At 38.0% G+C, this 16,551-nt stretch overlaps 1 protein-coding gene across 1 annotated transcript in view; it reads right to left on the bottom strand.

The window, feature by feature from the left end:
• Positions 1–16,551, bottom strand: part of Abca13 (ATP binding cassette subfamily A member 13) — a 437,491-nt gene that overhangs the window by 331,314 nt on the left and 89,626 nt on the right. The window contains exons 16-19 of the mRNA XM_031342061.1: positions 14,205–14,319; positions 7,840–12,558; positions 3,963–5,762; positions 400–509 (exon numbers count right to left, since the gene is read on the bottom strand). Of these exons, the coding sequence (XP_031197921.1) occupies positions 400–509; positions 3,963–5,762; positions 7,840–12,558; positions 14,205–14,319 (6,744 nt within the window). The remainder of the gene's footprint in view (positions 1–399; positions 510–3,962; positions 5,763–7,839; positions 12,559–14,204; positions 14,320–16,551) is intronic.

Raw genomic sequence — 16,551 nt, forward strand, 5'->3', positions numbered from 1 at the left:
AAAAAAAAAAAAAAAGCAAAAAGTGTTTGTTTGGTTGACACTATCTCTTGGCTCTTGAGCCCAAGGGGAGCTGACAGTCCTATCTGAGACATCCCCAACTCTCAGCCACAGAATATGGCTGGAGTTAAGTTTGAAAAGACAGAAGGAACAGATTCCGTGAGCAAAGATACAAGGACCAGAGAGGCACAGTGTTTGGAAGGGCTATCCAGCTTGACAAGAGCAGGGCTCACTGAAGTTGGGAAGAGTGGGCCAGACCTCTCTGGGCCTAGTAGCTAAGCTGAGAAACATATGCTTTGTTTTGAATGAACCTCAGTATCAGTCTATGCATCTCTGTCTGTCAGCCAAGCTGTGAATCCTGGGACAGGGCAATCATAAGCGCATCTTACATAAGCAACCCACCTGCAAAGATGATGAATACCCGCAGAGCCATCATTTCCACTCTGTGCAACATCTCCACAGCTTCCATGGGCTTCTGCAGCTGCCGGAAAACTTGACACATCTCAAAAACACTTAGGAAAAACAGATCACAGTGTTAATTGATAAGTGTGTAACCTCTAAGCATGGCTGCAGGGTAGAAGCCTAAGTTATAACACGTATAAGAACTGTCTCCCAACATAATGCTACCATGTTTACTTTGTACAAGCAAAGGAAAATGGCAGGTAAATAGGCCGGACTTCCAGGCAGCTTTCTGTGCCTATTGTTTGACTGTTGCTGCTAACACCCTTGGTGTCTGATTTCTCTTATTCCATTCCCTTGATATACAAGAGCTGGTCATTGAAGTGGTTAAGCTATGATGACCACCACTGAGAGGATAAAGCCCTCACTCAGTAACAGTGTAGGTAGATTGAGGCGATGGTGTTAAATGAAATTTCAGGGACAAATTGGCCAATGTCATACGTCATCATTCATGTGGATTCTAAACAAGTTGGTCTCATAGAAGTTGATAATGGAAGGATGATTTCTAAAGACTGGAATGATGACTAGGGAGTGGATTGAGTCCTAGCTAAGAGCAAAATGTACTGTTGTTCTATGACACAGCGAGATGGGTACAGTTAATAGTAATACATGGTAAATTTCAAAACAGCTAGAAGAAATGTGTTTCAATGTTTGAAGGCACAATCATAATCATTCAATCATGAATATGTATAAAAGAATTATTTTATTCCCCACAAATAAACCTCAATTAAAATTAAAATGGTAAATTTTGAAACATGTTGGGTCATATGTTGAAGTACATACACACCTGCAATCTAGTACTTGGCAGACTGACTCTTGAGATCATGGCTAGGCTGGGCTATGTAGAAAGAGCCTATCTCAAAAAAAGAAAAAAAGAAGAAAGAAAGAAGGGGAGAGAGAGAAGGAAGAAAGACAGAAAGAGGAAGAAATGAAGAAAGAAAGGGAGACAGAGAGGAAGGAAGAAAGGGACAGAGGGAGGGAGGGAGGAAGGAAGGAAGGAAGGAAGGAAGGGATGGAGGGAGGAAGGAGGAAGAAAGGAAGAAAAGGTGGGTATTTAAATATAGAGTGAAAGTTTTATCTGTGGAGAACTGAAAATCTCATTTGAAAGCTGAGTTCAGAGAACAGAAGTGGCCAGGATTACTTCCAGTTTGAAAGAAAATCCCAAGCAGAACAGGACACTCAAGCACTGTAGTTGAGGATCAAAGACAGTGAGGAGATAAAGCAGGAGTCCCTGGAAGCCAGCATTTAAAATGTGAAATAATGAGACATCTGTTTCACCAAGTAAGGACATCATTCAAAGCCATAAAAATTATCATATTCGAGGATAGTTCTGTGGCAACAGAACTAACAGGAAGTAGGTCAGCATGTCTGGTGGCAAATGAGATAGTTATTTACATAACATCTCTAAATTGCCACATGGGGTTGAGAGAAAAGTAAACAGACAAGGATTGCAGGATAGCTAGCCTTGCCACATCCAAGAATCACAGCTGAGTCAGGGACAGTATCCTGGGGTTCTGTACATCAAAGAGCACAAATCCTCTAGCCCAAGGCAGCTGGCTAATGCCAGAGCTGGATTTCCTGACACTGGAGCTTTTAAGAACAAGTTTCCAAAAACTCACATGACAGCATATGCTGGTGGTGGAATTGCAAGCTGGTACAACCACCCTGGAAATCAGTTTGGCAGTTCCTCCGGAAATTGGACATAGTACTACCAGAAGACCCAGCTATACCACTCCTGGGCATATACCCAGAAGATGCTCCAACATGTAATAAGGACACATGCTCCACCATGTTCATAGCAGCCTTATTTATAATAGCCAGAAACTGGAAACAACCCAGATGTCCCTCAACAGAGGAATGGATACAGAATATGTGGTATATCTACACAATGGAGTACTACTCAGCTATTAAAAAACAATGAATTTATGAAATTCTTGGGGAAATAGATGGATCTGGAGAATATCATCCTGAGTGAGGTAACCCAATCACAAAAGAACATACATGGTATGCACTCTCTGATAAGTGGATATTAGCCCAGAAGATTGGAATACACAAAGTACAATCCACAAACAACAAGAAACTCAAGGAGAAGGAAGACCAAAATGTGGATACTTCATTCCTTCTTAAAAGGGGGAACAAAACACCCATAGAAGGAGTTGCAGAGACTAACTATGGAGCAGAGACTAAAGGAAGGACAATCCAGAGACTGCTCCACCTGGGAATCCTTCCTATATTCAATCATGAAATCTAAACACTATTGTGGATGCCAGCAAGTGCTGGCTGACAGGAACCTGATATAGCTGTCTCCTGAGAGTCTCTGCCAATACCTGACTAATACAGAAGTATTAGTCACAGCCATCCATTGGACTTAGTATAGGGTCCCCAATGAAGGAGTTAGAGAAAGAACCCAAGGAGCTGAAGGACTTGCAGTCCCTTAGGACGAACAACAATATGAGCTACCTAGTACCCTCAGAGCTCCCAGGGTACTAAACCACCAACCTAAGAGTACACATGGTGGGACTCATGGCTCCAGTAGCATATGTATAGCAGAGGATGGCCAAGTCGGTCATCAATGAGAGGAGGTCCTGTGAAGGTTCTATGCCCCAGTTTAAGGGAATGCCAGGGCCAGTAAGCAGGAGGGAGTGGGATGGTGAACAGGGGGAGGGAGGAGGGACCAGGGGTTTGTTTTTGTTTTTGTTTTATTTTATTTTATTTTTTTCAGAGGGGAACCTGGGAAAGGAGATATTATATGACATATAAATAAAGAAAATATCTAATAAAATAAAAAAAAGAACAAGTTTCCAGCAAGGTATGATAGCAGATACCTTTAACAGTAGTACACTGGAGGTTGAGGATTGTAAGTTTAGTACTAGTCTTTAATCTAACATTGAGGGATGGGAGGGCTTAGAGGCAAATCATCACTGAGGGCTGAGTTTAAGGAAGGCAGCAGTCATTAGAAGCCTGTTCATTTCCCATGGTTAGTTACAACTGCAAGCATAACCCTGTGACTGAACTGGATAGTTTACATTCATGACTACATACCCAATAGTGGTACCTGTAGCTGCTGTGATTATATGTCTGTCACACCCAACTTGTCAATACTTTACAATTCATTATGCTATTATTTTATTGGCAAATAACAACAATACATTCACTGAGATACAAAGTAGTGCTTCTGTTGCAGTACATGCATAGGTGCAATGGTCAATCTATCCTCTCAAACATGATGCTCATATCCAGTCTCAAAACAAGTGACTAGAGTGTAAGCCTTTTACTTTTGGATTTAAAAAAAAATCAATCCAAGTCATACTTGGATGCCAAATAATGAGACAAACTTGGAAAACAAACTGTTGACTTGGATTATTGTGTGTGAATGCTGGCTTCAAAGGGTGCTAGAAGTTAAAATTGAGAAACCTGCTTACTCTGGTTTGATGTGAGTACTTCTTGTGATGCAGGTGCTACTGTACTACAGTGAGGAATAAATTAAGAAATAGAGATTAAAATACCTTTGCTCAGCTTGTGGGACTTCCTGCCAGTGTTCAATCGATACAAATAATGCCTTCAGGAATTTCTGGAGGTATGACATTGGTTCCAAGCCATGAGGAATTGCCATGTCTTCCTTTGTCCTCCCGTGCTCTGCTGATGTGAGATTCTGATGAGGGGCTGAATTAGGAAAACTGTTGTAATCTGGGTGAAACAAAGTGCGTGTAAAATGTGTCCACTGAGTGTTGTTTAGGGGTAGCCCTTCCTTTGAGAAGCCTGCTCTGCTGAGACCAATCAGGACTGCCTTTGCAACCTGATAGCGAGTAGTGTTCTGAATCAGTGACAAATCAGAAAATGAATCTTGGTTGAAATCATCTCCATAGTCACTGTGAATTCTACTAGAGGCCTCTACAACTGATTCTATGGTATTTAAAAGATCACTTGGATGCTGGGCAAATGTCAACAGGAGATTAAAAATATCCCAGTTATCTTCCTTTAAGCCATTCCAAAGAGCTTGTAAGGTAAGGTCAATCACCATTTTCAAAAAAGTCTCTCTTTCTGTGCTGTTATCTGTTAACATTCCATTCAAAATCTGGATTACATCATGACTTCTCTCCTGTTTCAGGACCTGAGGAAGGGTGGTAGAAGAGAGCTCATAAAACTTCAAGAAGTTCATTTGGGTGGTGAGGTTACTTATAGGGATGAAACAATCTGAAATTTCTTCCCATAAGTCATCAGCATCAATAGAGAAATTTTGAGTCCTGTTTTTAATCATTGCCACAAGATGCTCCCAATCTCTCAAGCTGATTTTTATAGAAATTAAGTTTTCAGCCATTTCCTCCAAAATCTTAGAAAAGTCTCTGGATTGGTTGACATATGAAAATATGCTAGATGACATGTTGAAAACATCAGAGACCTGTGATACATTAGGTGTGACTCCAATCATTCCAAAGGCCAAGTCAAGAAACGGTATTAACAAATCCTTTGTCTTTTCAAATATGAAAGAATCTACTTTTTTCAAAGTAGTTATTTGTTTCTCAAGATGTTGAACACGTTGTAGCATGATAGAATACAAAGTGTCAAAGAATTTCCCAGAGTCTTCTGTATTAGAGATGGGGAGGGTTCCCAACATTGTAGCCATCTTTCTTGAAACCATTTTGGCTAGGTTGAGAAGTCTAACCATGGAATCCACTGATGAGGCAAGACGGCCTAGTTCAGCAGTGCTATTCACCAGCATAGTCAGAGTTTTAAATATTTCTAAGGCTGACTCCAGGACATGACTTTCTTCACCAACTCGGGAAATGGTGCCAAATAACCTCATAGTTGATTCTAGTATTTCTTTGTTTCTTAGAGGGAATGAACTGTTGGCAACAGAAAACAAGTCACTTAGTTTAGCAACCATGCTATGTTGGAGCATAGGATAGGGAGAGTAGCAGGCCCCAGTAGTTGAGTGTAAGACAGTATCCATAATAGTAGCCATTTCTGTAGAACTTTCTTGTACAAGGTGGAGAACAGACCTGAGATTTTGGTTGAATTTGGAGAGGTCCTCAGAAGTATTAACCTCAGAGAGAAACTGAGCCGCTACTGTAAAGAAATCCAAATGGCCTTCAGTGTCGGTTTTTACCGTGGGCTTTCTTGGATGGGTATGAGATAAACCTTTCAGGACTCCAGAGAATTGTCTGTTGTCTAATGAAAATGAGCTCTTAATCAAATAATACATTGTCTTGAGACCTGAGAAAATGTTCATCAATGGGTTCTTGTTCATCCAGGTAAGGAATGGATCCAGTTTCAGAATTTCAAGAATTTTATCTCTGGGGACAAAACTGAAAATGTACATATTTTTAATGTCATGTTTTATAAATTAGTAGTGAAAAATTAAAATATTGTGATATCATAATTTATTTGTTTTATAATAATATCATAGTAAGATGATATTGAGTAAAGGGTTGAGATCCTAAAATAGTTCAGATGAAGCCTAACATTTGGTTTTCAAATAATGAAAGCAGTAAAGAAACTTTATAAGCAATATTGTGATGATTCTTTGAATGTAACAATTAAAAGCCTCATATTTGCTTTTATAAAAGAGATCTAGAAAGACTATATAGTGATTCTATTTGTTTACTTCCATAAGAAGATTATTGTTTTACAAATAAGAAAAAGATGGATAAATTGGCTATATTAAATTTTATAATGCTTTTAAACAATAGAAACCATGAAGAAAGCAAAGAACCACTTAGAAATTGGAGGATATATATATATATATATATATATATGTGTGTGTGTGTATGTATATATATGTATATGTACATATGTACATATATATATCCTGATAAACTAATGTCAAGAGTATAAAAATGATATGTCAACTATCATTGGACAAACATATTCTGAGGTTCTCAACTTTAAGAAAATGACATTTAAATTATAATGAGATTCTGCCATAGTCTCACCAGGTTTGCAGATATGAGTTCATATAAGCAGTCCCAGGCAGAACAAAGCTATAGAGCCACAGGGAGCCTCAGATCTGACTAGAGTGAAAATTAAGCCAAGATCCTATGAAATTATTGTCATTGAGGTTATGCATATACTATTTTCTACACCAGAACTCTTCTTGTATGTTTAAGTTACAGAAAGACCTGCATTTGTCCACAATTCCCATCCATTCTCAGGTAGCCAGTTCCACTTAAATGCAGCAGGTCCCAAACATACTGAAGGTATAAGGTTTGGGGAGAGGAGAAGGAGAGAACTAAAGGTAACAGGAAAGGAGAAGCAGAACTCTCCTTACGCAATGATTCTTGATATAATGAGTTAACATCTGGAAAAGTGGAAAGTCTATTTATATCTTGTTCTGAATTTTAAAAGTTCTAGCAGATTACTCAGTCAATCTGTAATGGTCTGTGATATATCTGTGTAGCAAGGTAGACCAATAGCCCCAACATGTGCTTTCCTACAAGTGTCTGAGCTCGGTGGACTACAGAGGAGAATCCCTTGAAAGAAAAAGATGGGAAGTGATGGTCATTTTGTAGCCCATCCTCCCAGTTACAGATACCAAAACTAACCTAAGATCCTGCTGAGAAGGGATCTTGTACATGGCCTTAAAGTCCCCCCTAATGAGTTAACTTCAGGACAGTCAGAAGGCAACTGTATTAAATGGGCCTGCCAGAGTCAGTCAGAAGACTGTATGAGTCTCTAAAATCCTCTATCCTAGACACCCCAGAAGCAGCTAGGTAGGCAGCTTTCGCCCTGTGGATCTCCCTTGTTGGCCACCTCTTCAGACTGCAAACTTTAACTCATGACACACCTGGCATTTCTGCTGCTTTGGTTGTCTCTTCCCACCTGCCGCTTCTCTGAGGGTCAACACGCTTACCTTTGTACTGCATGGTTGCTGTAACTCTTGCCTCCTACATCTCCCCCAAGTAATACAACACAGAGGAAATGGGGATTTGGCTTGAGAACTTTCATTACTAACATTCAGAGAGATTTTAGAAGATTATGAATAGAGGTAATATGACTATTTTAATGGTTCCAGACGTGAATATCAGATTAACTGGAAATGAATATTTAATCTTACATTTGTGATGAGACAGGAAATGCAATTGAAATAATGAACATCCCATATGTGTATGTAAATCTATACAAAATAAATTTTTCATTTCTATGTAGGAAAGAATGTCTTGTCTTTAGAATTTGAATTGAAAAATAATATATGATTGATGAACAGAGGCTAGATTTGAATGTTTACTGGAAATTGAAATTGCGTTACCTTAATGAGAAAAAAATCACTTCAAACGCCATTCCAAATGTTGGTACAGAAGCTGTCATAGGCATTTCTCTACTCCAGAAAGTAAGCCGACTGGGCTGCACCAGCAGCATGACTATTTGAAACAGATGTACACTCACCTCATCTCTGCTGTGACATTGCTATGGAAGTCTTTTAGCAGGAGGGGTATTTTATTCTCAGGCAATCCATTTAGCAAGGAGGAGAAAAATGTCTCCAGAAGCTGCTTCAGGAAATCCTCTGTGCTCCCTGCAGCTTCCCCATGGTTTTTAGACTGCACGTGGTTCAAGATGAGATTCATGAAATCTGCTCTTTGAAGGTTGGTACCACTGAAACTGGGAGATGTTTCCTGAGATAGTCCAGCAAAGTTACTAACTGAATTCATCACAGTGCTTTCAAGAAGCCACTGAACAGCTGAGAGGTCAGTGAGCTGTTCTTGATTTAGCATACGGCCAAGAAAGTCAAGATCAAAATTGCCTTCTCTAGATTGGTTTCTGAGATAGTCCAAATACAGAGTAAAATCCCTGGCCAACATACCTACATCAGTTGAATTCCCACTGGCCATGGCATTGAGTAGTCTTTGCATAAACCTAAAGAAATCTTCATTTTCATACTCATGAAGCCAGTGTTTTATGAGAACTAGAAAACCTTCAATAATTTCTGATGTCTTCAATGGTGATGAATCCAGGAGTTCCAGAAGTTGAGGAAGTTGAATAGTTGTGTTTTGAAGACCTATGCCTTGGATCTTTTGGTTAATGTCAGAAAGTAATTGTCCTAGACTCAAGTTACTAGTTAGATCCTTGGCAATCTGTTTAAAATCCAACCACAGTTCTTCAAAGTTGTAAGCTGCTTCATTGTTTTTAAATAAACTCCTATCTGTATGATTTCCATTCAGAAAGTTCATGATAGGGGAGAGTAGATGATAAGTACTATTTCTTAAAGTCCAAGTAGCAGAAATCAATTTGAATATCCTTTCCAAATTTAAGTAAACATTGTTTTGGACAGATTTCTCTGTGCCTTTAGTGAAGGTAAGAATCTTGTCTAAGTCACCTAGCTTATCCAGAATGTTTTCACCCAGTGGGAATTTTGTAAAATTGACATGCTTCAGCTTTTCTATGATTTGCAAAGCACCTTGCTTTATGGTACTACTAGGACAGAGTTCTGGGATGCTGCCATTACCTTGAATCCCAGAAGATGGCATGAAGGGTAATACCTTATGCCAAAATCCCTGCAGAGTTTTCACAAGTAAATTTCTAACATGAAAAATCTCCAACAGCTCTGAGAGAATGGAATTCCAGTCTGCTAGCTCATGGACTGCACAGACCACTTTCCTGGTTATTTCCACTCTAGACTTTTCACCTGTGCACTGTGAGTTGCTTGGGGACGGCAGGTGAAGAAGATCCAGTAGACTGGTCACCATGTGAAAAAACGAAGAAGACATGTGCCTCTGGATATTACAGCCTTCTACCTTAGCGTTTTTCTTAAGCCTGAAAGTTGTGTAGTTTGAGCACCAAACCCTGGTAAGGCACATCAAAGCCTCTGGAACAATAGCTGGTTCATCTGATACCAACTCAACTGTATCCAGAAGAGTTTTAACCACATCAGCAAAGTCTTCCTTTGTGATATTGAACATGGTTATGCCATGAAGAAGGGTAAAGTTATAGACATCCCTGAGGCTTTCTGTGATGTTTTTATCTGTGATTCTCTGCAGGAGTCCTACAATGTGGGGAAGAGCATAATATACATCCAACACAGTATCCACCACATCCTTGGGAAGCAGACGGGAAAGGCGCAGCAGCTGGCTAACACTCCATGAATGTGAGCTGTCCACAAATTTTCCCACTAAGTCCACAAGCATATTAACCCCTAAATTGTCAATATCTGATCTGCTGAGATTCTTAAAGAAACTCATTAGGATTTCACTATTTTCTCCAAGCTGGCCTACTAAGAGCTCTATGTCTGCATTCTTGAGAGAATGCATAAGAGATGACACTTTCTTTAAAGCTTGAGCATGATCTGAATTTTGTGGAATATTGAAATGGACAGCAGGCATTAAAAAATTGAACACATCCCGTGTCAATTGTACACCAAAATCCACAGCTTTCAATATTTCATGTGGGACTACTTCTGATATATTCTGAAGATTATGAGCTAAGTTGTGAGCAAAGTAATTAGCTAAGTTGTAAATTGATTTGCCTAAATGGCTTATATCTCCTTCCTTTGGACTGGTAGAGAATACACTAAACATTGTTTCAGTATTAGAAGAGGAATTATTTCCAAGGACACTATGGAAAATACCTTTGAAAAACTTTTGCATTTCCTTCCCCAATGCCAGGATGTGCTGCCAAATATTCTGAAACTGGTCAGGAATGTCACCTGACATTCCTGTGGGTCTTAGAAGTAAATCTTTGAAGTGCTTCCAGTTGGACTGGGAAGCAACATTGAGATCTTCTGTTAAGTTGGTGATGATCATGCCTACCTCCTTTGTGGAATCATTGAAAAGAGATAATAAAACCTCAACATTGGGCACGTTCTCTTTTTCTAAGACTGTAGTAACTATAATATTTAGAAAGTCAGTTATATCTTTCAGGTAAATATTTACACAATTTATATTTGACTCATTCCATGGACAAGTGGGTAACTTCTTATTTAGCATCCAAGTTAAAATTTTCAATGCATAGCTCATTTTGTTCCCCATATCCTTAAAGCTTCCCAATATGTTATAACTATGGCTGGGTAGGGAACTTGAGTTATAAATTATACACAGATGGTTTATGGTATCCATCCATGTGACGCACCCTTCCAGGCTGCTACTTGTATTCTTCGATGAAAAGACAGAGCTTAACATGGCCAGAAATTGTGCTGGCTTATTAGACGTGTTCACAGGTAACAAGCTATCTTCAAAACCAGTGACTCTCTGGAAAATATCAGCACATGATGACAAATGTGACACATTCCTAAGAAATAATATCATTTCTTTCAGCTCAGTGATGACACTTGCAAATTTGGCTCCATGATCAATGAGATCATTTGAAAGAAAGTTATTGATCAACTCTACATTTCTATCCACATAGTCCGAAGCTTTGCTTAACTCAATGAAAACATCAAACAGGGAATATAAGAAATCCCTGCTTGTATTTAGTTTCATTGGAAATGTCTTCAGCTGGTGCAGGGAGGTTTCCATGGTGATGAAAGATTTCTCTACTTGGCCCAGGTTAAGTGATTGTACTGCAGCTAATTCATTACCAAATGCTACCCAAAGATCCCTGAGGTCCTGAAGACCATGCCAGTCATAAAAGCCATTCTCCTGAGTTACATTTCTAAACAAATTTAATATGATCCTAGCAGTATGATATGTGGGAACTACTCTCTGGCAGTCTTTAGAAATATTCACATAATTTCCCAGGTCATCCAAAAGCTGAGTGATACCAACATGAAGAGGAGTAAACATACTCAGGTCAAGTTTAAATATTTGAGAAATGCTCTTCCAGATTTCAGTCAATGTCTGAATCCATGAAAGGGTGCAGTGAATGGCTGTGAATTCACTGATCACACTGCCATTTACTGAGAGGTTGGAAAAAAATTGTGTCCATGGAAAAGGAAGGGAAGACGCCGTGTTTCCTGAATAATTCACAGAAGAAATGGTAGCATTTTTCTGAATGAAGCATTCACTCGCCAACAGGGTTTCCACTGAACCATTAAAAAACTGAGAGACATACTGAAGTAAAGAAACACGAAAGCCTTCATCTGCTGAGAAGAGCTGCTTGAGGCCTGTCAAACTAGCATGAATCACTGCTTCTGCTGATCCCCCTCTTGCCATCAGGGACTGGGCTTGAAGTTCTAAAAAGTTGAAAATTGAAAGCAACTGCTGACAGTAAGATACTTCAGGTATCATCCCAAGAGCCTCTGTTGTCTCTGATAAAAACAAAAGTGCTTCTCTCATGTTTTGGATATTAGACTGCTTTATGAGGTCCAAAATGTGTCTGGATATTTGAGTAAGATAAGTTATCAGAGGCCCTCTATTCTGAATGTTGAAGAATTTATGAATATATTGATAGAATGAAGAATAGGTTTGCAGAAGTAGAGCTATGTCTTCGTCCTTGAAGACATTTATGTATATATGAGTCAAAAAGTTATCCAGTTCTTGTTTTTGTGGCTCAGAAAGTGCTGAGAAAAGCTCAGATGTGTTCTGCAGAGCATAGATGGTATTCAAAGCTATTGAGACTTGTTCCTGTGTCAGAAAGCTAAGTTCACAGAGACTGTGTATTATAGTCTCACTTAAATGTATAAAGTCTGCTTTCATGACTGATGATTTGGGCAAATAGGAATGGAATAATTGGGAAAAATTAAAGTGCTTACAAAGAATTTTTTCATATTCTGCAACAGAAAAATTTACAACTGTAGAAAGGATTTCAATATTAGCTCTTTCTTCTTGTGAAATGCCATTGAGCCAGAATTCTTGCAGTTCTGAATTAATTTCAAGAAGTATTAATTCCAAAAAATTCAAAATATTTTTGGATTCCTTCTTCATCCAATAATTTTTAAGTCTTTGAATTTTTTCAATGACCAGCTTATCAAATTCTAGAAGTTTCTGAGCAGCAGAATCATATGAGTCTGCCTTTAAACTTTTTAAATGATTTATCCATGAAACACTTCTATTCAGAACAAGCTCAGTGAGAGAAGAAAGATTATGAAATTCAGGAGCAGTGAATGAGCCAGAAGGATTAGATAATAATTTCTCCACAAACTCCAGAAACGACAAAAGAATGTTCATCTGTCCATTTTCAAGGACGTGCAACTTCTTGTCCACCACTAAAAGGTGCTTTGTGAAATTGAAGGCCCTACAATACAGATAGAATTGTTTTATTATCAGAAAGAAAATTAACTCAATGCCTCAAATTTCTAAGATATTTATAGACATGTAATCATTTATAGTGATCAAAACAAAAAATTTTCTAGACAATGCATTTTTTACTTCATGTAAAACTAATATGAGCATCTATTACTATGTTAGAAATCTCAACATGGCTGCATATACTTTACTTTAAATTTGTTTCCTATTATCAGAAAGAATACATACTAAATCCTATTCCCTTCTTAATCAATATATATGGCTGCTAAGCACAATAACAGGCTACTTATGCCTGTTGGATACGTCTTCATATTTCCTTTCAAAATGAAGTGGGCTATAGAGATTGATCAAGCAGTGGGATGCATCAGAAACTTTACCTGCTAAGTGTGACCAGCTAACTTATACTCCTTCCAGCACAAATAGCTGCTGCTACCATCATGCCTTGCCTACCTGGATAGACTGAAATTCCCTGAGATCATGAGCTAAAATAAATCTTTCCTCCATGAAGTTAATGTCTGGAATTTTGCCACAGCAGTAAGAATGGTACCTGATACAGATAGTGAGTCAAGCACAGTTAGCAAGCAAAGTATAAGCCATAATGCCAAAGTAACACTAAAACAGATACACAGTGCCAGAGTAATGCTGCAATAAGTACCCATCATGTTACAGCCTGGGAAGGACTCTCATAGCTGCAGTCTTACTTCATCCCCATAACAGCATTTGGAAGCACATGTCAATATTTTAATCTTATGAAAAAAAATATTTCTGATTTTCTTTAATTAATGAAATTGCACAGTTAGCATATGGTAGGAACAAAGCCAAACTTGTGTATATGTGTGTATGTGTGTGTGTGTGTGTGTGTGTGTGTGTGTGTGCGCGCGCGCTTATGCTGAAATCAGCCCTCTTGGTATTAGTCATACTTAATCTCTAATATTTTCATCCCTTAAATCAATGCTGAATTAACTATAGCTTCTTGCCTTAACAATTTCATACTAATCCTATTGAGTTCACAGATATAAATTATAGCATGCCTTTAGAGCACATTCAGATTGGTTTTGTAGCATTCCCTAAAGCTGTTAAATAATTGAGGTTTGGGGGACATAGAATGTACAAGTATTCTATAACTCTGTAGAGCTCATTCCACTGTCCTTCATCCCGTGCCCATAGGGAAGGCTTCACCAGGTAAGAAATTCATGTATAGAACAGAATCCTTGCAAATGTTGCATTTGAAAGAACCCTTTGGGAAATTTGTAAACACAGAGAAACCTGGGCCCTGGATACAGCATTTATCATGTTGGAGTGAGGCTCAACACTCAGGGCTTAAACAAACTTCACAGGTAAGTTTGGTCCCCTCCTGAGTCTAAGTTCTACTATCATATGCAAAGCTTCTGCCCCAACCAACCCCAGCATAGCTCCAAACTTGAATGATTCAATCAGGGCACAAGTTCCATAACTATAGACTACAGTTTAGGAAAATTCTACTCCTGTCGTCATACACCTAATAGACAAAAGCTGAACACCTGATATGAGACACCACCACTGCTTAAATGGAGCTCATAGCCATTAAATAATGTAACTTATGACTGACATTTGCTTTTGAGAGTTAATACCTGGAAGTTGAATTATAAAACTTACGTGGTTATAGAAGTTATTGGAGACTTCTTAAAGTTATTGAAAAATACAAAATAATTATCAATGATGACTTTCCAATCCATGTCTTGTGTATAACAAGGAGAGTCCTCAGAGAAAGCTAAAAGGAAACATCAACAAGCTGAGTTTAACAGTCAAGCAAAATATATAGCAGATTTCCCTAGTATGTTTGAAAAACAATGAAGTAGGTTTGGAAATTTGTGATTTGATATCAGCTTCCAGTCATGAGGACACAATGGGCCACTGAGCAGTGCAGAACATTGATTCATGCAAGACAGAGGCCAAGCGAGAGGAGACCTATGATTATTCCTGCTTACTGCTTTAGAGAGACTCTAGAACAGTAGATACCAACCTTCCTAATGCTCCAACACTTTAACACAATTCCTCATATTGTGGTGACCCTAAACCATAAAATTATTTTATTGCTAGTTCATAACTGTATATTTTTCTACTGTTATGAATTGCAATGTAAATATCCAGTATTCAGGAGATCCAATATGTAACTCTGAAAGGATCATGACCCATAGGCTAAGAATCCCTGCTTAAGGACAACGTACAAGGAAGACGTAGGTGGCCTGGAGCTCAGCGGACAGACTGTGTTGGGATGAAGCTTAGATTCTGAAAAAAAAAAAAAAAAACAACACCTGGGAGGGGTCTGAAGAGTGTTTGTGTTCCTCTAGTATACAGATGAGAACTAATTAATCATGTGAGGACACTGCTTGAGATGAGAAAGCTTCACACCCACAATGTTAAAGAGATCTGTTTAATGATCACACAATAACAAAAATAGACTCTATTTTGCTCTTAGCTATATTGGAACATTTACAATTTCATCAATTTACCAAGTACCTCAAACAGAAAAAGATTTTCACTAGTTATAGGTATTCTCTAAAGATGACTGAGGTAAGAAGCATACCTTTAAAGCAGAAGCATCTAGCCTCTTGACATTGCAATATAATGTTATCATCTACAAACATAGACGTGGCTATCTTGAGATGCACATTGTATAAGCCACAGATTCAACACACCTTACTTTGAAGCACTCTTAGAGCTAGGATGCTCAGTGGTAGAGCATTTGCTTAGCATGTACAAAGCCCAGTGTTTGAATATCCATACTGACAGGGGAAGCTAGGAAGCCAGGAACTTTAAAGGAATAAGAATAAAAAAATAGCTAGCACAGAATAAGGGTCAAATGTGTATTTGGCATCCAATAAATAAATTCCACATATACAAAGAAGGAAATATGAGAAGAAAAATAATTGGTCAACATAGATAGACATGATAGAATGAGGAACAACCTGAACCACACATGGTTTGTGTTATTCAATTTACACCATATTATTTACACATTTACAAGACAAAGCTTTATCAGATTATTTTTAAAATAACCATACACTATATGTAAGAAATACACGTAAAATATGAAGACAAAAATGTTTAGAAGACATGTGTCCCTCAATATGACCGTTAATAAAAAGAAAGTCATCAAGCAATGTAGAAACCAGATAGTAATGTCATCATTTCATGATGGTAAAGTCATCTAGTCATCAAAAAGGCACAATGATTCCAAGTATGTGCACATTTGATAGCACAATTCCACAACACATGAGATAAAAACAGAGCACAAAGATAAACAGGCTAATTCATTCTGTACTCTGAGATATAATTAGACATGGGCACAAAGTATCAGCAAAAATAGAGGATTTGCATAATTCTGCTAACAATGTCCACTCCCTAATGTGCAAAAACTATTCCACTGAGGACCAAAACAGGACTGATTCTCTCCCTGGACACATGGACCAATTACCAAAACCTCATTTTCTAAACCCTAAAACAAATTACAAAAAGTTAACAAGACTAGTGAAATAAAGAGTGTTCACTGACCAAGAAAGAATCAAGTAGAAATCAATAACAGAAATATAACTGATATTTAAAAATGAAATAGCACATCAGTAAATTAGTCATGGGTCAGAAAAAAAAAGATATATACACATATATAATTTTAAACATGCCTTACTTTATTATGGGTTTTTCTAAACAAAAATATTTCTAACTTCAAGCAAGCAATTTAACCTCTTTAGCATCTATTTCTCAAGTAAAATTGCATAAGAGTTATATTCATTATGCCTCATCAAGTTCCCACTAAAATAACAAAAAGCTTATGGGGGAAAATGGAAACATTCCAGAAAATTAAGTCAGAGGTATGTAATATTGCATAAGAAATAAGTTGATGCCATCAGAAAACTGAACAGTGAAACAAAAAGAAATTAAGCAAAAGAAAAATATAAAATCCTCTACAGTCAACTCCTCTGCTGTTCTTCATGAAAAAAAA

This window comes from Mastomys coucha, unplaced genomic scaffold (genome assembly GCF_008632895.1).
Source record: "Mastomys coucha isolate ucsf_1 unplaced genomic scaffold, UCSF_Mcou_1 pScaffold22, whole genome shotgun sequence".
Classification (NCBI taxonomy): domain Eukaryota; kingdom Metazoa; phylum Chordata; class Mammalia; order Rodentia; family Muridae; genus Mastomys; species Mastomys coucha.